This window comes from Talpa occidentalis, unplaced genomic scaffold, assembly GCF_014898055.3.
Source record: "Talpa occidentalis isolate TD23 unplaced genomic scaffold, MPIMG_talOcc4v2.1 talOcc4.10, whole genome shotgun sequence".
Classification (NCBI taxonomy): Eukaryota; Metazoa; Chordata; class Mammalia; order Eulipotyphla; family Talpidae; genus Talpa; species Talpa occidentalis.
In genome coordinates this window covers 17,849,561-17,872,804 of record NW_023600993.1, presented here as the reverse complement: position 1 = coordinate 17,872,804, position 23,244 = coordinate 17,849,561, and the positions used below count along the sequence as shown (strand labels likewise).

The 23,244-nt window shown below is 43.4% G+C and overlaps 2 protein-coding genes across 13 annotated transcripts in view; one reads left to right on the top strand and one right to left on the bottom strand.

Annotated features, from left to right (window-relative positions):
• The window catches only part of NKIRAS1 (NFKB inhibitor interacting Ras like 1), a 62,347-nt gene extending 43,704 nt beyond the window's left edge, over positions 1-18,643 (top strand). For 5 of the 12 annotated variants that reach the window (XM_037525115.2, XM_037525146.2, XM_037525121.2 and 2 more), the window contains one exon: positions 1,507-2,506. In XM_037525115.2, the coding sequence (XP_037381012.2) occupies positions 1,507-1,749 (243 nt within the window). In that variant the 3' untranslated portion in view covers positions 1,750-2,506. The other 7 variants (XR_008550841.1, XR_008550821.1, XR_008550812.1 and 4 more) reach the window with 7 other exon arrangements.
• LOC119257280 (ubiquitin-conjugating enzyme E2 E1) overlaps positions 3,005-23,244 on the bottom strand; it is a 59,079-nt gene continuing 38,839 nt past the window's right edge. Inside the window, exons 4-6 of the mRNA XM_037525103.2 lie at positions 5,534-5,666; positions 4,362-4,509; positions 3,005-3,708 (exon numbers count right to left, since the gene is read on the bottom strand). Coding sequence (XP_037381000.1) covers positions 3,611-3,708; positions 4,362-4,509; positions 5,534-5,666 — 379 coding nt within the window. The 3' untranslated portion in view covers positions 3,005-3,610. The remainder of the gene's footprint in view (positions 3,709-4,361; positions 4,510-5,533; positions 5,667-23,244) is intronic.

The following is a 23,244-nucleotide window of genomic DNA, read 5'->3' as shown; positions in this document are numbered from 1 at the left end:
TTACTGAAAGGATCATCCACCTGGCTACCAAAATCACTAGGATTAAGATAAAAGTAGTGTGCAGGTGACTAAGAACTGGGTCTAATAAGCAGCAACAAGATGGGGGTGGGGGAGCAGGTAGTTGAGACTATTAGCACTGGTCTTCAATTGTGGGGTTTCAAAGGAAAGGGGGGGGCATGTGAAAGAGATTTTGTTGAACTCTAGGGTCAGAGTGGAGCAGTTTCTGCAACTGGGAGGAAAGGAAGATGAAGTCAGACTAGGGAATGTACATGAAGATGAAAATCTGAGTCAAGAAGGCTGAGAGGGATAGTTCCTGCTAAGAAACAGAATATGAGATTTGCCAAGAAACTGGAGCCCTGGGACCTGCTCCTTCTTCCAAGCAAGAACATATCCCTTAACTGGAGGATAGGGAGCTCGACTTAAAGGCAGCAACACAGCATTGGCTCAGAGGCCCCTAGTTCAAAGCTGCTTCTCAGAGATACCTTCGCTGACAATTCTTGCTGTTTTTCCTCAGCTTTCCCACCATCCTGCTTTATTGTTGTCTTTACAGTCACTATGGGAAAATCTGGATGTTCTCTTCCCCCTTCTCTTCCTAGTCTTTGCCTTGTGACTGTTACCTGTGATCTGGTCCTTTCTTGAAACAGTGCCTGGCGTGTAGTAAGCTTTGATGTTTACGTGAAAGACTGTCTTGTAATTGAGTTGTAAAATGTTACTGTTATTTAGATCCGGCATTTTTCTTCATTGGGAATAATGTGACTAGAAAAAAGAAATTTCTCCTCTTACGGAACTTAGGTTTTAAGGATGCAGGACTCAGAGCTTCAGGAGCTGTCTTACATATTTTAAAATACGTACTACAAATCCAGAATTGTAGGTATAACTAAAATAAACTTAAATGCAGATACATTTCATGTATCTTTTACATTTTCATGTAAACCATTCATGTATCTTTCAGTTTCCCCAAGTTTACCTTCTGCTTATATCTGAGTAACTTCACCTGTTAATTTAAAATATTTCATAGCAACCTGTGGAGAACATGCATTTATTTATTTATTTATTTATTTATTTTTTTTTTAGATGTATTTATTTATTTATCCAAGCACTGGGTACAGTCAGAGGCGCGGGAGGGTGAGAGAATTCACCAGAGCCAGAGCGGGGAGCAGAGCAGGCAGAAGGACCGAAGTACACTGCTGAGGGGAGCAGCGGGCGGCAGGAGAGGTCTGCGCGCCATGTGGGACCTCCTCCCGTGGCCGGGGAGCAGCCGGGGATCGAACCGGCGCTGCAGAGGCTGCGGGCAGCTTCGCAACCCAGCGCTCAACCGCTGCGCCACCGGGGAGGCCCAGAACATGCATTTAAAAAAATAAAATTAAGGGAGGTTATTGTGTAATTGAGGTCACATCTGAGAATCAGTTTTGACGAAGCCATCTGTTAAATGGGTAATTTTTCTTTTCTCCAATTTTGCCTAGGAAGCGATGTTGGCAAAGTATGACCATTTTATTTTTCTTTCAGGTAGCAATTGTTGTATTAGGAAACAAAATTGACCTCTCAGAGCAGAGACAAGTGGACGCTGAAGTGGCACAGCAGTGGGCAAAAAGTGAGAAAGTGCGACTGTGGGAGGTAACGGTTACAGATCGGAAGACTCTGATTGAACCATTCACTTTATTAGCCAGCAAACTTTCCCAGCCTCAGAGCAAATCGAGCTTTCCTTTACCTGGGAGGAAAAACAAAGGGAACTCTAGCTCTGAGAACTAAGAGTGAATATCGCCACAATTGTTTGCTGAATAGGGATAGCCTTTGAACGCCTGAACATATTTAAAATAGGTCATTCAGTGCACTTGTTACTAAATTATTTGTGCTAAGTTTATTGTGTCCCATGAAATGAGGTAATCCACCATTCTCATTCTCTGAAACTTGACTTGAAATTATTTTGTTATTTGTTGGTTTTCTCAAAACAGTAAAATAAATTTTGGTAGTATGCAAATGTAGCTACTGAGTAGTTTCCCCTCCCTCACCCTGGTTCAGAAGCTACGCAAAATTCTTAGCTGAAACTCGACTTTTATTTTAAAAACAATTTTTTTGCATACCATAAACAGCATTTTGGGCACTACTACATTAGCTAATTTGTGGAGATTTTGCTAAATAGGACAAATGTTTAGCATGATTTGGAGTAATGTAAATACATTCTAGTTGTTTTTTCTTTAGTGAGCTGCGGAGCACCTAGGGAACGTTAAGCTTCCATTTTCCACAAGGAATACTATATACCTTCTTCAGTCGTAAAGCAAAATAAAATGTAGCGTAAACATAATGCATTACAGGTAGTCTTCAATTTAAATAACCTGTGTTTGTACTACAGGATTTTTGGCAAGGTCTGAGTAATGGGGCTAATTTTAGCAAGTTGACAGTAGTCATTTCGACTGAGAAAGCAGTTAACTTTTATTTAAATGTAAAATACAGCATAAGCTATTCAGTAAGGAAATTCTAAAGCATCTAATAAATTATAACATCTTAAATGGAGTCCTTTTTAGGTTGGTGCATTCAAGCCACAAGCTGCTGCTGCATGTAAAAGAAGCAAAACTTATCAATCGCCTCATAATTGTTAACTCAGAAATGGTTCTGTCATTGCCTGCCTTCTCTCCCAGATAGTAAGTGTTCATTTTCTATACCCTTTTCCCCTGGTATTTTTACTATTTTTAACTTTTTTCTATTATGTGTAACTTAAAACTATATTAGAGTTGCCATATTCTTTTAAAATGTTTAGTGACTATGTGTGTGCGTTTCTCTACAGTAGTTAAAAGTAACTGAACTGATCACTTAAGAGTATATTATACATGCACCTGGCTACTCCTATATTGCCCTCAAATGTGGCTGCACTAATTTTGTCCATGAAAGAACCCGTTTCTCATGCACTTATCCCACAGCATTTGCAGGTTAGATAGACCTTAAAAATCTAAGTGTTGCATTACTTCTAGGTTCAAAGGTCAAGTTAGAAGAATCTGAAAACTACAAAGTAATAAACACAGCAGTGTTGGGTGGTTGTTTTAATATTGTTTATTAGCACAGTAACAAATGTAGACTTAAGTAGTCCACAACATATAACCAACCCACTGAGTAACTCCTATTCCACATCTGACAGTTAACAGCTTAAGGTATTTTACTACAGGTTTCCACAAGTCCTGATTCAAACCTCTATAATCTTTCCACGACAAAGCAGATTGGCATATAAAATAAAATACACAACTATTCATTTCCTATAGGGTGTCTTAAAGCCATGTGTCCATTTTATATATATATATATATGAGATGACAGTCTTTTAAAAACTTAAATACCAATGTTCCTGTCTAAGAAGGAAAAAACAAATTCCAAATTGTTTAAACAAAATAATGCGGTCATTAGAGAACCAAATAAATGGCCATGTGTGTAACCTGCACAAACGAAATACCTGTCTACTGTAGCAAGATACCTTAAGTTACAACAAAATCTTAAGAAATAAGACTGAATAATATCTGTTATAGAAATACCCTACTCTTTACCAACTCCCACCCTCCCCCACCCCTTGAAAATCACAAGCAGCGCTCTCTGTGACAGACAATGTAAGAATTGTGAAAACCCAACTTATGTAGCATATCTCTTGGTCCACTGTCTGGCCATTCTGTCATGTTCTGCTCTGTTGGTCATATACTGAGTGGCAATACTTCCCACCAAGGGGTCGGCTGGAAGAAAAGAATGTAGATTACTTCGGAGAAAGTACAGACAGCTTCTGAAGAAATGTACCACAAGGTATTTGTGATCAAATCTTTCTTTGAAACACCAGTCTACCACGTTGGGCACTTTTCCTGCGCAGGCAAATCTGACTTTTATCTCCTAGTTCATTCCATTGCTCTCCCAACAATACCACCCAATCGGAGGGTTTTTTGGTCTTACATCTTAGGGTATCTTAAACTGAAACTAGACTGTTCAAAGCACTGGACTGCAGTGAGCATCCTGCTTTGTTCCTATGACCTTTTTTGCTCAAGGGTACCTGTTGTGACACTGAGTAACTGTGCAGTCCCAAGGGTGCTTGCAGTGTGGTACCACTTACTCGTATACCGTGTGCTCCTGGGTCAAAACCCAGAACTCCAATTAAGGAAATTTTAATGAAATGAAGTCCCCCGTCACATGTGACAATCGCTAAGTATTTAGCAAAAAAATTGAACATTTAGTATGTGGTTTTAAGAATTGTATGAATAAGAACATATGTGAAAAGGGAGAGGCAGAATGAATGAAAATTTAGAAAAATCTGTATCTTAACAAACTTAATGCGTCCGGTAACCAAGTATTTTGATTACCAGGTGAGGAAGAGTAAAACAAAGTAAATTAACCTTACCAGGATTGCAGTCTGTAAGAAGTGAGCAGATAGAAAGGAGGACTTTAGAAATGGTTAGTGCTGGACTCCAATTGTCTTTCAGTATGTCCAAACAAATAACTCCTTGACTGTTAATATTACAGTGGTAGATTCTTGTGCGAAATGTAACCTAAAATAACAAAATGTATAATTTTAAATAGCAACAAAGAAGCTTTTTACTAAATTGCCCTTCAGGTGAGTGGCCCTAAAGTATAATGCTGACAAATAGATTGATACTAATAGAAAGTGTTCATTGATACTCAGGGACTGCCAACTTCACTAAAATATCCATCAACAAAAACTTTTAATATTTCCTGAATTAGCAGTTTGATTTCCTTAACATTTCCAACTTAGAATAGCTATATGTTTGCTGACCTCTGGTGGTAGCTGACAGTACTACAAGGGTACATAAAATTACAATCAAATTCAAGCTCAGATAAAGTGAGGTCCAATGTAGTAGGTACATAAAGACACTTAAAATGTTTTTAGCAAACAGTGATCACACACTCAAAAACCTGTAAAAGAAATTCTTAATTTGTTTCTGCTTTTTTCTAGCCTTTGTAGCTTCCTATCTACCTAAATCACAGAATTCACTCTTAACAGTGTCCCCACAGGTGAGCCACCAGCAGTGGAACACAGCAATAGACAACACAAGCTATAGTATGGGTAACTTGAGTGTCCTAATTTTGGTGAACTACTTTACTGACAGACTTTCAATCATTTCTTGCTGTGGCAATCGTTCTTGTATCTGGCAAGCTACCTCATCTCCAAGAGGTTTTTACTTTCTGCCGGCGTGAATGAGAATCAGATTGTTGCGTATTACGAGATGGGTATCATAGATGAGAAAACAAGTCTTGGAGGTAAGGATTTGGATAACAAAGCAAAATCGAAGGCTTTGGTAGGAGATTATGATTTTCCTGTTGCTTTATTAGTGCATGGGTATTCTGACCCCATTTAACTGTTTAGAAACTTTTACCTGGCTGGAAAATTCTAGGCTGCTGCTTTTGATGGCACTTAAAATCCTACCATTTAGTCAGCCCAAAGAAGTGTTTTATGTACATTCAATTAAGATGACAAGCAGGTTTCCTGTTATGCTTATGTATATGATAATATTAAGTCTCAATTTTAGCATCAATTAGTACTGAGTTTCTTACCTTTGGAGGTTTGAAGGGATATTCTGGTGTAAAAGTGATATCAAGGAAGAATACACCACCCTCATATACAGATCCTGGAGGCCCTAGAATGGTTGATCTCCATTCATAGATGTTATCACCTTTGGGACCAGCACTGTGGAGTAAGATAGCAAAAGAGGACTTAGATGATGGCACGATTCCAATTTTTACAGTGTATCAAGGAAGGGAAAGATCATGTCCATAAAGTATGAGTAAGAACCTCAAGAAACGCATAAAACTTGGGTAAATTAATTCATTCATCTGAAGTATGCTTACCTGCCTACACATTTGCACCCTGCGTATGTACTGGGTAGAACGCCTATAGTGGCTTACAGAGTGTGACACCCTTTTGCCAGACTGTAGTAAACTGAAAATGGTTGAGTAGATGAAGACAAATAGAATAGAGGTTACAGATAAAAAGATGAGTACACATATGTTCATTTCATGATATCCAAACCCCTCTTAAGAGGGGCCAAGAAGAGAAACAGTAATCAGTAACCATACTGTCTACTTCGTAGCTTGGTGATACTCAGAGACCCAGAAAAAGTTTAGTCGGTCCATGCCAATGGACCCAATTCTGGCTGGTTCTTTAATACAGAAGAAGGTTTAAAAGAACAAAGACGGATTACAGTGTGCCTCTGTAAACTCATCTTGGTTCCTTTGCAACTTTTATGGACAATATGGAACTTTAGGTCTGGGTTTGCGTGGCAGAAATCTTTAGTGTATTACAATATGAGGGGAGGGGGACAGGAAGATTCTATTTAAAAATCTCCCCTGGTGATCTTTAAGCAGGTGATTAGCATGTGGGTGTCACTGGTACTGAAAGTAGGACAATCAGTTGAGAATAAGCTTTACAGATTGTCACCTGTGATACTGACTAGAAACCAAAAGATAGCTGTGCTCAGCTTTTGCTTGGGTATGAGCTTCTAAGTAAAATAGCAAATATAGTGAAATCCTAAAGCAAAAATAGGAGCCCTAAAAGACTTTTTTAGTAACAGGGATTAATTCTCAACCAGGGGACTTCGGGAACTGAATGAAAACGTGACACTCACTTTAAAGCTGTTATTGAATAAATTCATGTAACATTTTCTAATGTTATTTTTTCTTCCCCAAATTCTCTCGTTAAAAATCTACTGGTTTAGAAGACAGGTGGACCATCCCCACCCCACCCTTGGGCTGTCACAGTCCCTCAGACACAATATTAAAGAAGCTAAGTGAGACAGGCAAGACAGAAAATTGTAAGTGCTACTCCAGTGAACAAGAGCGCAAAACAGCCTTATTGCTGATATGGAGCCAGTTTCAGTGGTGGTCTGACGACATCATCAAACCAGCCATAGCATTCCCTTAAACCAAATCTCCAGCAAGGTCCTATGGCTCTTCACTTCCATGAAGCCTGAGGGGTCGGGAGGCTGCAGAAGCTGCAGCAAGTTACCTACAAGATCTAGCTATTCATGCTGAAATATCATTCACTTAAACAGTTTTCCCATGCAAATGAAATGTAGAAGATGCCCTCTAACACTCTGATAGCTAGAAAGGAAACTCAGTTCCCTGGCTTAAACGACAGGTTGACTCTGTTAGACGCAGGGGCTAATGCAGCCTATGTAGTCAAAGCAGATGCTAATTTATCATTACGGAAATCTAGGATCCTGAAAAATTATGCTAAATCTATGTTTCATAAACAAAGCTTCAGTTACATAGAGCACTGTTTACATGGTTGATTAAAAAACTCATGTGACTACATTGTTGCGGTGTCTGAGGCTTGTGTGCCTTTTTTCCCCTTCTAGACCAAATACAACTATGGAAACATGTTAAGAAATAATCATTTCTAATTTTGACAGTATTTCCTTATTTCTATATTGGGTTGACTTCATTTAGCTACACTAGTATTAGGAGCAGAGGCTCCATTTTTAACATATCACTAATGCGACCTTGGTAATTATACAAGGCAAAAAATCCAGTTGTTTCTGCTAAATGCATAGTTTTAAACAGAATTTCAACAGTATAAAATGTCATTTAACATATAATCCTAACAACCAATAAAACCAATAACTCTTGAAATTTGTGTTCTCTGGGTTGACTTAAAAATTACCATAGGTTAACTCTTTTAAGTTTCATTTTGCTTTGTTTCTCTTTGTGAGTCCTCCCCCTTTCATGTGTTATAGGCTACTGGTCTTCTATTTCAATGGTTAGAAAGCAAAGCTGCATTTCGATTTTCAAAAAATAGCATTGATTTCTTACAAAGTACACCCTGGAAGTAAGATACAAATTAAGTTTTGAAATTTATTGGGAGAGATGACACTTGCTTACAAACATAGAAAACCCTAATCCAGATGTTATTTTAGGCATAATTCTGAAATGCTTAGTTATCTAGTCTTGTTCCTAGAAAAAAATGACAAGTTGGAAAGAAAGAAACATGCTGTAAATATGCAGTAAGTTCGTATGGCAGCAGTAAGCTGGCAATGGATGAATGAAGGTTTGCAACGGGTTGCTGCTCAGGATCACCTGAATGAGCAGCTCAGTTCTCCCACCTAAAAATCCCAAGTCGGTTCCCCCATTCTATAAAGCACCCCTACAACAAAATATTTTCTTGACCCCAACTATCAATAGCACTGAGGCTGGCAATCCAGTAAAACAAAGACATCCAACTGAATGGGAGAAAATATTTGCATATCATACATCTAACAGGAGCCAATATCCACGGTCTACAGAGAACTCACACAACTCAATAAAAAGAGAAGAAGCCAGCAGAGGCGCTAGACAGACACTTCTCCAAAGACGACACACAAATAGCCCGCAGACCCATGAACAAATGTTCAACATCACTTATCAGGGAAATGCAAATCAAAACCACAATGAGAGCCTCCTCACTGCAGTGAGAATAATGGCCCACATTAAAAAAAAAAAAGCCCAGAAACAACAACTGTTGGTGAGGGTGTGGTAAAAAGGAATCCTCATAAACTGCTGGTGGGAAAGCAGGACGGTTCCAGATCCTATGGAAAAATGTGGAGAGTTCCCAAAATAGCAAAAATTACACCATAGGATCTACTAACCACTCCTTGGCATTTGTCCAAAGGATGCAAAAACACTTGGAAGGAAACACGCATGCTGTGTTCACTGCAGCGCTATTTAAGATGGGCGCCTAATGCAAATGGCAGGTCACTGGCTAAGAAAAGGCGGTACTATGCACACATGGTGGAATGGTCGTCGCTCACTGAGAAAAGACAGATGAACTCCTGCCATTTGACATCATGGATGGAGCTGGAGGGGAGTATGCTAAGCAGAAGTCGGGAGAAAGAAAACCACCTAATGATTTCACGCGGATGTGGAATATGCAGAGCCGAAACAAAGGCTAGAAATGGCTGAACTGGGGCTAGTGGAGGGGCACAGGATCAGGAACAAAGTGGGGAGGGGCCCACTGATACCTGATACATGGGTGCTACAGGATGGGGTGGGGTGATTCACACCCGAGAAAATAGGAACCTGTTCCTCTTTAGCATACACAGTGATGCAAACCACTATTACCTCAAATAAAAATTATAAATTACCCTTGGCATTATCTAGCTTTCGCCACTGTAACTGCAGTAAGACTATACAATCAACACCATTCACAAAACTTAGACCACGCTTGCAGGGAGAAATCCAGCATGGCACGGATATTGCCAGCAACGAATACATTACGCAAAATCCATTCTTAATTTACTCTTCCTTTGCTAAGAAATTCAAAGAGGGGGGGAAGAATGGTAAGGAGGCAGTAGTCTACAGTAGTCTACCGAAACAAATCCACCCCCACAATGGTCCCCCAGGAGACAGACTCTACATAGAATAGCAGCTACACCTTCTCAAGAGCTCTACTTACAGGAAAAACTTCCTGTCCTCAGCATCGTTCTTCATAAAAAGGCAGACATTTGTACTCTAGAGTTGAGTGGCAGAAGGAACATGAAAAACCAGAAAACATCTCTAAGGAGACGAACGGGTAAGTGAAAAGGCCTGGTGAGTCCTGTACAGAAATGGGGCATTCGCTGCTCTAGGCCTTAGTAAACGAAGAGCAGCCTCCTCGTACGAGGAGGGGGGAAGGGAAAAGAGGTGGCGGCAGTGATGCTTGGGATGTACAATTCAGGTTACTCGCCCATGGAAAGAACTTCCAGACCAAGGGCCCATCTGAAAGCCTCCCCCCAAAGCTGGTGCCCAAATAAGTGTGTACATTGGTGGTATCCAGCAGTTATCCTGAATAGTGGGTCCAGATAGTGGGGACATTGCCCTACAAAAGGAAGGGAAAATAATGAGATCATGGGCCTCCCTGTGGCCTCACGGTTAAGTCTCAGCTCTATCATCACTGTGGTCAAAGTTTGAGCCCCAGCCAGGGAGCTGACCCACATATCGCACAGCAGACGTCTCCTGTCTTGCCTGCCACTCCCCTCAGCAATGTATTTCAGCTGGTCTTTCTGTTCTGCTCCCCACTGTCTCTGGTGAATCCCCTCACCCACCCACCTCTGGCCTGTACCCCAGTTCTTGTATGCATAAATAAATCTTCTGAAAAATAAAATTGGGGCCTCCTTGGTGGCGCAAGGGATTAAGACGCAACCTATGACGCTACCTGCAGCCACCACAGCATGAGTTCGATCACCAGCCAGGGAACTACCCACACAGCGCGGCAGACCTCTCCTGACTCGCCTGCTGCTCCCCTCAGCAGTGTATTTCAGTCAACTGCCTGTTCTGTTCCCCACTCTGTCTCTGGTAGATCCTCTCACCGCCCACACCTCTGTCCTGTACCCCCATTCTTGTATGCATAAATCTTTAAAAAATAAAATGAGACATAGCCACTAAAGTAAATGACCTTCCAACAAAGCCTGAATACCAACAATGAGGAAACGGCACCTGCTGTCCTCATTTGGCAGTAAGTGTATAAACCTTCAACGGAATTTGCAGTTTTTCACACGGCTGAAAGGTCTACAGAAGTTGCACAGAGTTCATTAAAGTAAGGATGTAACCACCCCCCCTGCCACGCCCCCCCCCCCCCAGCGCAATTTGTAAGCAGAGACTCAAGAGACGCCAACGGGGATGCTGAAAGAGCAGGCCTAAAATACTACGAAGGGTGAATGAGTGTTTGGTACACAGCTAGGAATCCTGCTTTCCCTTCTAGATACCTGCACTGGGGAAGGTAGAGGAAGCCAGTATAAGACATTAGTCCCATATCAAGGGACTAAAACGGGGGTGTGGGGTGTGTGTATGGGAGACACACAAGTTAGAACACAGATGGAATCTCAGCATCCCTTGTGTCTCAAAAGCCATATTTCCTATACTAGGTCACACTGGGTAATGCGGGATAAAGGTGAATCAGACAATGGTTCTTTTCTGCAGAAACTACACAAATCTAACTTAAAACAATTCTAATTTGCTATTTCCCCAGAGAAGTTATAAAATAGGGTCAGAGGAGAATCAAATTCCAAGGTAATTAGGATTACTCCTCTACTCCCACTAAAATAATTCACAGCCAGAATATTTGCTTTAAAGTAGCTGAGTCTTGACAAGTCGCCATGCTTATGTTAGCACCTAAAGCTTTCTAAGGAAACAAATCAGCCACTAGTCTCTGGTTCTTCAAGTGGTCAGTTCAGAGCACAACCGATTCTCTGGCATACCTGTGCTGTACAAGCCTCTCGACAACTGGGAGAAAGTGGAACACGCTCTTCAGAATTTTTAGGGGAGAAGGTAAAGTTGTATAACACTCGTGCCCTCCACAAATTGAGTGCTGATCCTCTAAAAAGTAGGATCACGGGGAAAGCTATTTAAATGCCTTCTGGAACACATCTTGACTGCGAAATTATTACAGCTAAAGTTTTCCCAATGGCCCACATTCACTCCCCTTTGTGGTCTCCACCCTGAGACTGTAGGCAGGGGGAGCCAGGGGGAATGTTGGGAAGTGACATGTTAATGCACAAGAAATAGGGCTCGCCACAGAGCAGAGAGAGATGCCTGAACTATCCTGCTGCAGGGATTTCAGTCACTTATGTGGTGCTATGGATCTATTTTATTGCTTGATAACTTAGTAACGCTAAATTAAAATATTTTAATGGTCCTTTCAAAAGTCTTACAATGTGGATATTATATGGTTAACCTACTTAGGAGGGCATTGCAGAACACCTTCCTGCACTGCCCAATCAGCCTGGAACGCCCCTGCTAGGTTCTTAACCCTGGCGATTGTGTTGGTTTTTGAGTGAACACCCAGAGCGGGTGTGTCTCGTCTGAAGTCTAGCTCCCTACAACTTCTTCAGCACAGAACTGTGGCTCTGCAGTAGAAAGAGCCTTCAGCTAATGCTGGCATTTCCATTATCAGGGAGCATCTAGATCAGTGGTTATCCCAAGACCCCTTTAGGGAGCCTAGTACCATCATCAATCTAAAACATCACTTGCCTTTTAAACTCTTCAGTCTATCTGTACTGGGCGGTCTCCAGGAGACTGCATGGCTGGCAACTGTATGCTACGGCAACAGACTGAATGCAGCAGCGGCTACCCAAATCCAGCTGTCGTCTTAAGTCACACAGTAAATGAACTTGCACATATGGAAAATGGTGCCACGCTTACAAGTTCTGAAAAAAGTGATTTTTTCACTAAAAGTGTTAATGTTTTTGCTATTTTTGAATGAAGTGCTTTAATTTTCAGTACAGTAAAAAAAAAATTCCCTAATTATTTATTAGTCACGTAAACAAAAGCTCTTTGGGGTCCTTAATAATGTGTGAGAGCATCAGCAGGGTCCAGAAAACGAAAAAGTTTAAGAACTGCTGGGTTGACTATTTGCACAATTAGCTAGCCATTAAAATAAAAGTATTATACTCCCAATGGATGCTAAAAAAACAAAATGAAAACTTAATCTTTAACAGGAACTAAAGGAAAATATAAGCGAACAGTTCTGTGTGGAGAGCCATTCTTACCTTGACAACCTGTAGCAGAGGCTGTCAGTGCCTCATCCACATCCCTCATTGCCTCCAGGTTCCAGCAAACTCCTGTCAACCGGCCCCATCCGCATCTCTGTGCCTGAAAGCTGCTCTGTCCTTGGCAACAGGCAGGAAGTGGCAGGTAAATTAACTCCCTGTGGTGATCTTACAACACAATCCAAGATTTTCTGACACTCCTCCAAGAGGTAGAGACTAATTCCCCTCCCTCTGAATATGGGTTGGACCCGTGACACCTAAGTGGTGGTGTGTGACTTCCCAAGCCGGGTCCCTCTTTTTTAAAAAGTGAGAATGGCTTCCCCTGGCTCACGCACAGCTGTCCCTCTGTGCACTCTGGAAAAAAACATGAAGTCCAGCTACCCTGAAGCTTACAAACGAGAGCGAACAGGTGGAGAGAACACAGAGGCTGAGAGATGCCCGGGGAGCCCCAGGGATTGTGTCCTCAGCTTTCTGAGTCTCCCCAGCGCAGGCACCAGACCTGTGAGACAGGGAAGCATTCCCATGACTCCAGGCCAGTGAGCCCCCCGATACTAAGAGGTGGTAACAAATGGTGGTTGCTGTTTCACGTCACTTAATTTAGGGTGTTCTGTTAAGTAGCAATAAGTAATGGAACACTGTTCCCCACTCCACGCCCCCCCTGCCCTCAGACAAAGCCGATTGCTGGTCGGGACAATTCGGATGCAAGGGCTTCACCCAACTTCCCAGAGTGTCCCTTTTAGCAACTGTCACGCTGGGAGCTGGCTGAAGGCACCCGTTATTCAGCCTTTCCTTCCTGCTCTTCTTACCCTCTACCACTGTTCCTGCACCACTGACCACATTCTTTCTATCGGAAATCTCATCTCAGGACTCTCCTGGGGGAATAACACCGAGACACCACTGAGGTTAAAAACAAATCACACATACAAAGGGAAAGATGGACAGATGCGACTGCATTAAAAACTGAATATCCCTGAGGGAACGCGTTTATGAAAGGGCGGGGAAAGAGAGCTGACGCATGGGACTGGAGGTTTTTACCTTCCTATCCAAAGAGACTTGAAATACGCTGTAGTGTGTCTCCTCCACACGTTAACCATGCAGTATGCAAGCATTTCTCCAAAGAGGAAACCCTATGACCAATAAATTCTCAATCTCGCTGAGACACAAAGATAGGCAATTTAAACACTGCGGTGCCTTTTACCTCTTAGGGTGGCAAAAATGTAAGACTGGAAATCTTCTGTGTCAGTTATATGAGGAATCGCGCACTCTCGTCCCCTGCTGGTAAATCGACTGTCCTTCCAGGCTGGGATTATGTGTGACATGCTCAAATACCCACCAGACCCTCCGACACCAATTCTGCTTTTCAGAAATTAGCCTGCGGAAACCATCGGACATGCGCACACGGCTCCAGTATCCGGACCTTCAGAATGACCAAAAAACCATTTCAGGTTGGAAAAGCTTAGTTACCAATCGCAGACAGATTAAACTGTGTGGTAACTATGAAATGGTCTACTTTGCAGCTCTTAAATGAGAGAAGGTATGCACACCGAACAATACAAAAAAATCTGTAATGTACCGCGGGAAGAAAAGAGCAGGTTCCACGAAACTGCCTCATTTCTGTCAGACAGACCATATGACCAAATTGTCAAGAGTGGTTTATACCTGCAGATGAACCGCAATGGATTTTTTTCCCCCTTTAAACATCTAAATTACTGGGATTTTAGAAAATAATGCTTAAATTTTATAACACTGTTTCCAATTCTGAGTAACAAAACAATGGATGGAAGATGTGAAATCCAATCCACTAGAAACAGAGAAAGTAACTGGTCACCTTGGAGTAAGTAGTGTTTCAGACGAGAAAGCCAGCACTTCAGGGCTTGGGGATGGAGGCAGGGAGGGTTTTACTCAACCTGAGCTCTTTAAGAATTTGAGCCCGGTTTTCTTAGGTTATTTAGGGTTTTTTTTAGGTTTAGAACAGAGTTGCTAAGGATCAGAGGGGAGGTTTTTGACCAGGTCATTCCTGCACAGGAAATAAGTATGTCTCCCCTACCCAGCGTGTAGGCCCATGCAAGCCATCAAACACGAGGGTCTCCCGTGGTCACACAGAAGGACAGGCCTGGCTCGACGATGAAAACGTCCACTGTCATTTCACTTGAAAACGTAAATGGCCAGAGGGAAAGGCCACTGTCTTGTGGTCTTGGTTCCTCCGCCCTCCTCTCTCCAATTCAGGTGCTCTTTCCTAATCTTTTTTCTCTACCATGCTCCCAGACAAGGGCCTGAGAGACAGGAGATCCGGGGAGAGGCTGCGAATCTTCCAACCCAGTGTTAATTAAAGGAGCTCAAGTTTACACCAACAGCGGGCTGCGAACACATTCTGAAAATAAGGCAAATGGACCTGAGAGACTAAACAACAGACACATACTCAACTAAACACTGTTTGCCAAGGTCATCTGCTCAGCTGATCTAAACAGTTCAAAACACATGAAAGAACTGAGCGATGGGCCTCCCTGGCCTAGGGCTTAAGTCGCAGCACTATCACCACTATGGCCTGCGTTCGATCCCCGGCCACGGAGCTGACCCACATGGCGCAGCAGACCTCTCCCGTCGCACCCGCTGCTCCCCTCAGCAGTGTATTTCAGTCAGTCTGCCTGTTCTGCTCCCCACTCTGTCTCTGGTGAATCCTCTCACCCCCCCAACCTCTGGCCTATACCCCATTTCTTCTAACCAATAAACATAAAAGAAAAAGAATTAAGTGGGTGAATTTAATGGTATGTAAATCACACCTCAATAAAACACATAACATTCATCTAAGTGTCAGCACAACAAAGCTTGAACTCAAGTCTCCAGGTCTATGAGGTCGCAGTCTGTTCAGACCTGAGACGCACATTCAGAAGCACAAAGTACAAAGCCCCAGAGTAGGAAGTCACACTTCTGCCCAACACAGCCCAGGTTCTCCTGCAGTGATGTTGTTTCCAACTTATCAATGGAGCGTACAATAAAATTACCTGCCTTTGAACTCACCACCAAAATCTTTTAAACATTATCAGTCCGCCTTTCCTACTTTATTGTTTCATCTCTCTTTGACATTTGGATAGAAGCTAGAATTAAGCAGGAATAAAAATTGTAGTGAAATGCTGAGCGTATTGAATTTCCTTTTACAAATTAACTATTTGTGGAAATGATTTAATTGAAAACAAAACATATCATATAGAGTACTTAGTGTGCAGAGGGGATTTCAATAAAGTGACGACTCCAAAATTGATGAGGATCACCAACTTCATGAAAACCAAAGATTATTTTAGGAAAGGCGCTAACGCAGGTGCAGAACATGCGGACGCCTACTTCCCCAGCTCACATGTTAGCCTGGCCCCAGGGGCGGTCCAGGAGTCCACGCCACTCCACTCCATCCACTCTAGCGCACGGTGGCAGTGGAAGGTCCAGCACTCACTGGAATGACCTGCACTGAAATGGAGGTCAACCCCGGCCTGAGGATACAACATCACCCACTGCTCGCTGCTCTGTGAAGCTGAGGCCTCTTCAATCTCGCTGTTCCCGCCCTCTGCATGGCAGGATCTACAGCTCGGAACCTCTGGGAAAAATCACAGGGTCAGGAGGTTGAGGAGAGCTATTTACTGCGCTTGGAGAGTCACTGGCTTCTTTCTTGGCCCCAACTGACCAAGAAAGTCACACAATACAGGGCTGGGCCTGGAGGGGAGGATCTGACTTCTTTCTCACTCTGACGCTCATTGCCAAATCTCCGTCCTCTGCCTACACACCCTTCTCACTGAGCAGCAGTGCTGTAAGAAAGCGAGGTGCTGCAGAGGCCTAGTTGGGGGATCCACACCCGACATTTCACAGCTACCCAAGACTAACAAATCTAGTACTAGGACCACCGAGCAGAACCACGGGACCTTTACCAGTGGCCAGCCCCACTGGGCTCGTAAATTAATACATGCAGTGACCGTTCCTTCATGCTAGTGTAAGCTGCTTCCTAAAATAACTAACGGTTCATTAACATTTAATATCAAAGTTCAAAACAGACTCCCAAACAGAGAAGGTTCCGGACTAACAGTGCAATTTCCAGTTTTGTATGAAATACCCTCTTAGAGAACTAACTGCTAAGGTCTCTGTCAATTCAGAAGGAATTGTATAGAAAAGGCCAAAATGCAAGAAACGCCCTGATTAGGAGAAGCAAACAGGTGCCTCAATCAAGGTGAGGCGTTGGGCTTTACAGGATTTTTTATCCCTTTTAAAAGGAAAACACCTAATATAAGTATTGGGGGGCGCCGCGGGGGGGTAAGTGTTCCAGAATATGTGCATACAGATGTCAGATTGAACACATACACCAACTTTTATTCCTCCAAATCCCCCCAAATGAGAGTTTTGTTTGTTTTGTTTTTAAGGCCTAAACCTACAAGAATAGAATAGGAAAGAGACGAGATGGATGAAAGTTTGGAAGTTAGCGAGCAAAAGCAGCAGTGGGTAAAGAGTGACATGGCCAAGAAAACTGAACCCGTAACTGCCAACGAAGAAAGCCCAAATTGAGCTCTGTACCACAGAACCCGGCACAAGATTCCTGAATTTATGGCACCTCTGCTGTCACGAGTAAGCCTGGGAGAGGGTCTGCAGTAAGGACTGGTTGAAGGTGTGCTGAAGAAGCAGCCAGTCAGCTTCCCAGCTCTGTGGCCTGCAGAGTTCTAAGAGGGGCACCCCTCCCCCCAGTGTCGCATCCTGCATAATCTCCACTAGGTGTGGGCAGAAGCTGTGGCTGACTTCTCAACAACAGAAAAGGGCAAAGTGGACAGACCACTGCTCAGAGCAGGGTATGTTTAATATAGAAAGTGAAGCTACACAAGACTCGGCCTTAGCTGGCGGCAGAGATTCTCTTGCTAGCCTTGAAAGAGCAAGTGGCTGTGATGTAAACTCCCTGCGCAGCAGGCGGCCTCTGGGAACTGCTGACCTGCTCTACAGCTGCAAGGAACTGAATTCTGTGTCACAACCAGGAGGGCTTGGCCGAGAGCCCTAGGATATAGAGGGCACCGGCTTCCTTGATTGCAGCTTTGAGAGACCTTGGGCAGAGGACCCAGCTAATTCCTGACCCACATTAACTATCAATACTCAGTATGTGTTTTCACTGCTGCATTTTCAGTGATCTGTTACAGAACAATAGAAATCCTGCCAGACTGAGATGTGTTTTCTGGAGAGGTTAATACAAAGGGTCTCTGCACTGCGACATCAACATGGACGAGGGCAGAGGTTCCATAATAACCACGAGCTTATGCACACCGGGCAATAAGAGCCTGTTCGCGTCCACAGCTCCCACGACACAGCCTGGCCTTAGCCCCAGGCACTCTCCTTCAGGGGTTATCAACAGCGCAGACCTCAATATACCGACAGCGAAGGTCCCCTCAGTGAAGTAACATACAACCAAAGAACAAAGTTCTTCTCTAACTTGACAAAGCTCACAACAAACCAGAAGACGGCCAATTAGAGGAAACAGAAATTACAAAGAAAACTTCAAAATAAACATAATATCTAGAGAGACAGAAGACACTGCATGATGAAACAAGACTATAGTTAAAAGCACATTTACAGGTTGCTGAGAGTTCATTTTAAAATTTAGCACTCATCACAGGAAGAAAAGGTATGAGGGCGAGGTGGCTGGGGTCATCATTACGCAACATACACTGGGAGTGAGTTGGTGCCTGGAGAATGTGTCTTCAAAATGACGTCCAACACAAGTTCCACAGCCAAACCTTCCATCAAGGTTGAGGGGAGAGATCTTTTCAGACCTTTGAGGCGTCTAAAATTTTGTCTTTTTCATAAAGCCACTGGCAGCTGTACTCCATTGAAACAAGGGAGCAAATGGTAGAGGAGCCACATTTGAGGGAAACTCAGTCAAAACAAAAAGAGCGTGACGAGCCTCGTGCGGTGGCGGGGCTCCAGACTGCGCACGACGACGTCCAGGCCGGAGCCGTCAGAAGGCTCCAGGAGAGACGGCTTGGGGAAAAAACTCATCCAATATCTAGTACACCTGGGTATCTTCTGAGGAGGTTCTAAATAATTGTGAAAGCATTTGAGGCTGAATGAACAGTAGGTATGGGAAAGCATGGTGTGGGCAGGGAGAAAGGCAACAGGAGAGAGGAATAAGCTGGGAGGTGGGAGGAAGGAAGGGAGAAACGAGCAGTGACAGCTGTTACTGTGGCGGACAGTGCGGAACTATGTACAGAGGCACCATGGAGCTAAGAGTGATTTCCACATAATATAGAATAGCGATAATAACCAAATCTCTACCATTCACTGTTGTGAATCAAGAAGGGTAGAACTGTTGCCAAAAATGGAAACAGCAGGTTATTTTGGCTATTACCTACCAACAGGGAGATACATAGTAAAGTATCAGTCCAAAGGCCTGCTGGTGGCTTTTGGAGGGCAAAGTGCTGGAAAGGGCTACTGGGAACATTTGTTTCTTTGTAATAAACCTTAAAAAAGTATTAGGTCCGGGCCTCCCCCGGGCGCAGCGGTTGAGCGCTGGGTTGCGAAGCTGCCCGCAGCCTCTGCAGCGCCAGTTCGATCCCCGGCTGCTCCCCGGCCACCAGTGGAGGGTCCCACATGGCGCGCAGACCTCTCCTGCCACCCGCTGCTCCCCTCAGCAGTGTACTTCGGTCCTTCTGCCTGCTCTGCTACCCGCTCTGGCTCTGGTGAATTCTCTCACCCTCCCGCGCTTCTGACTGTACCGAGTGCTTGTATAAATAAATAAGTAAATCTTTAAAAAAAAGAAAAAGAAAAACTAGCAATTTAAAAAAAAAGTATTAGATCCTTTAACTTACGCTGGTACATAATTCTAATAAAAACTAAGATAGAAAAGGAAAAAAAGGCAACATCTTAATCAAGTGACACAACTCAAGTTCCTCCAAGCACAACAGTGTATTTGCAAGGTGTATTTCCAAATGATCACTCAGAAGTGAAGCATAAAATATTAGGCTGATATTATGGGCTCACTACATACAGCTTAAAGCACACTGTACTGCACCTAGCAGAACGCAAGCTAAAATGTTAAAACAGGAACATGGCACAGATAGTCATTCTAAGAAGTACCAAGAAGGTTTCACATAATATAGAATGTTATGTGTAATGTTATCTCACTTAAGTTTAGAAAGCTAAATAGGTTCACCCCCCTTTTGGGGGTGGGGGGCACTGGCCAAAATGGGTAACTTTTGACAGAGACGGAGGACTTCTGCAGGAATGTAGCTGAAGATAGAACTGGAAAGACCAAATGAGAACAGGTCAGAGAGGCCCTTACAAACCTACGCAATTGGTATCCTAATAGCTTCTCGCTGCCTACACAAGTGAAGTGAAAAAGAGTGACTGTTTTTGAGAAATGGAAAACCCCAAACACTGAAAACATCAAAATAGGAAGCTGCATATTAAACCTTCCATGAATGAAGCAGCCTCTAATTAAAAGGCTTCAGACATCTAACAACCTGGATTAGAGCAAAGGCAGAACAACAAAACTGTCTCAGGGGAAACACAAAGTATTTCATGGTAGCAATCCTAAAAAGATACCAGTAAACCACACATCCTCTGCACACATCCACACAACCCACCTACATCAGTCTTCAGTGGAGCAGAAACCAGGGTCTCTCCCCGGCCCAGCTAGGCTCCCTGCGGGGGAGACAGGCCTCCCATCTCCCCAGCACCTTTCCAAGCCCCACCATGTAATATAATACTTAGTTACTAAGCCATTATTTGCTAAACAAAGAACGTGTGGGCTGTATATATGATCTCCTATGCTTATTAACATTTCAGAAAACAATGTACTTTTGAATTTAGTTCAGAAAATATTAAGTAGTTAAGGGCTTAAGAGGTTTATTTGCTGTTATATGCAATTTGAAAATACAATATACATGTTATTTCAGTTAGTGTCTAGATATTTCTAGAAGTTGAAAAATTCAGGTTTAATGTTCTTTTAAGACACTATTTAAAATGGATTTACAACTTACAGCAAATTAAGGTGGAAGTATATGGAAGGAAAGACAAGTGAGCAAAAGGAAGACTTTTAAATCAGGTTATCTGGCAGCTTGATTCTGTTGTGCTTCTTCTAAGACCCAGAGATCACAAGTTTAAAGACTCACAAAAGAGACACAACACCAATAAGCATGAGGTAAAAACGAATAAACTCTTAGAATAGCTACTAAAAAAACCAGTGCATTTCTGAGCACTCACTCTACCTCTACTGAGTTAATTAACCAAAGGCATTGTCAGTATTTCCCCATTGTAGTGTTTCCTTGCATATTAACAAGGCGCACTCAGGCCAGGAGGTACCAGCTAAGACTTCACTAAAAAAGGGAGGAGCAGGGTAGAGGGTCCAGTGGAGGGGAGGCCCAGGGGACTCAGGTGGGGGGCTGTGGGTGCTGTGGTGGGTGTGGCAACATCCACCTGAAGGTGTGACCCTATACCTGTGGGTTACAGACAGTGTTGTAAAGCCACGGCTACAATCAACAAACTGATAGTTATGAGGATTAAATTAGAAAATCCATGACAATTTTTTAGTACACATCTGGCACATCCTATGTAAGCAAAATAAAAAATACATTAAAGATCACAATGTTACTGAAGCATAATTTAAAATTTATAACTAAGAAAAGAGACATCACTAAAAAGAAAATCAGGGCAGTCAAGATTTGTTAGAGAGCTGCGATGAGCAGCCCTGGAAGAGCAGCTGCAGGGGCCCCAGCACTAGGGACACCTGTCTGTGCGTGGCGAAGGTGAAAGCACCCAGAAGCCAAGGAGCAGAGGCTTCCAGAGCAGCTGGCTGGCAAAAGGCTGCAGTTGAGCAGAACAAGCACCTCACTCTCAGCAGTAATGTGAGCGTCACCCTTCACTCCGAGACCCTGACACATCTGCTCTGAGCAAAACCTACACAGGGGAACTGCCAGACAAAAGGAAGCAGAGGAAAATCTCAGTGGCTCTGGTAGCTGGGGCAGCTGGGTACAGAGTATGAAAGAAATCCTAGTGTGTTTTACCACCCTACAATAAACCAACTCTTAAAATACCCAATTAGACCTCAGTCTGTGTTCATTGTTATGCTAGGTACAAAGTTCTTGAGACACACACACACACACACACACACACACACACACACACACACACACACGGCCCCCCACCCCCACACACCCCGCCAATGCCTACTCAGGATCCTCAGCCTCTCACCCCAGAGTGGGGCCAACAACAAATGACTAAAATCCAAGGGAAACTGTTAAAAGGTGGGTAAGAGGAAAAGGGGAGGGGCTATGACTCAAGTGCGGGTGGCTGAGAAATGGGCCCGATGTAAATATTTCATCGGGGCAATCCACACACCACCATCTTCCACCTCAGAAGAGCCCCCTTTCTTTCATACGTGAGGTACACTGGGGGAGAGGAGGCCAAGTATTTTGAACACATTTCCCAACATGAGCGGCCTCAGTGACACAGGTCATCGACGGGTTCTTATGCGCAAGTCCAAGACAGAGTTTCCACCAGATGGTACACAATATGGGGAGAAGGATAAAGTACGAATTTTCTCATAAATTTTATTCAATAGGTTCTGCCCTTTGTTCGGCTATTAAGTTCTTTATGTTTTGTGATTAAAAAAGGATCCTTTCAAGGCAAAATCTGCCCTGTATCAGCTCATCCTGTGATGAAAGCCAGAATTTACTCTACAAGGAACATCTTCTGTGGCCCGGGGTGGGGAAAAGGGCCACTGCAGTTTCCCCAGGAGGAAAAGCCTGGTACTGAATCTGAGGCTTGGGGCTGAAGCTGGCACCTCTCAACTCTGTCCTCAGACTCCTGCCTCCCAAAAAAGCCTAGGCAAGGTCACCCGACATCCGCTCACAGCCCCGGCACCCGGCACCCATGCGCCTTCCACACACACAGATGGCCCACAGGGCGCAAGTGCTCCCTGAAGAGAGACAAGTCCCTCAGCAGTGGCAGGTAAAGTGCTCTGCAGGCCAAAAGACTTGCTAAGCAAATGCAGTGTCATGTTGCCAACGGGTGTGCGTGTGTGTCTGACAGGCAATCACAAAGCCTAAGTTTTGGAATGAATATTTTAAAGTACTGACTGTGTTATTTATAAGAACTTCTCACTTGCCTCTGTATCTCTCGCTCCCTCAACCCTCAATTATCCCACATGGAAAATTTCTATCTTCACTCCATTTTTCTTCTCTTTCCCTTTCATTTCAGAAGTGTATGTGTGCTTCTTCCCAAGAAAAACATGTGGCCTTTATTAAATCCTTCTTTATCAATGAATCTAAACTTGGTTACACTCTTTCCCACATAATAAGGCAAACAACCAAACAAAGTCCAAAATACATTCCCCTGAATCCCCCTACTTCTTCCCTTCAAGCCACCGGTCTAATTTTCTGCTGCCTTTTGGGCCATCATCTTTCTTTCTGCTGCACATACCACCCCCTTACATTCAATCCCGCTTTGCCTAATGGTTCTACAGTATTTCTCTTAAAGGTTGCCAATAACCAGCCAGTCTCAAAACGAAACAGCATTTCCATGTACTTCATCAGTCTCTTTGTCAAGAGCAGGTTTAAGACTCCCTTTCAGAAATGTTCTTGACAATCAAAGACAATAGTTTTCTGAATCTTTTCTTACCTCTGAACTCCGCTCTCTCAATTCTAAAGCCCTTTCCCTGCTAATCTGTCAGAATACAGGAAAGAGTCAACAGGAGCCCTCTCGCAGAGAGAGTTGCGTTTCACGGAAAAACCTTGATGTATGTGAGGGCCA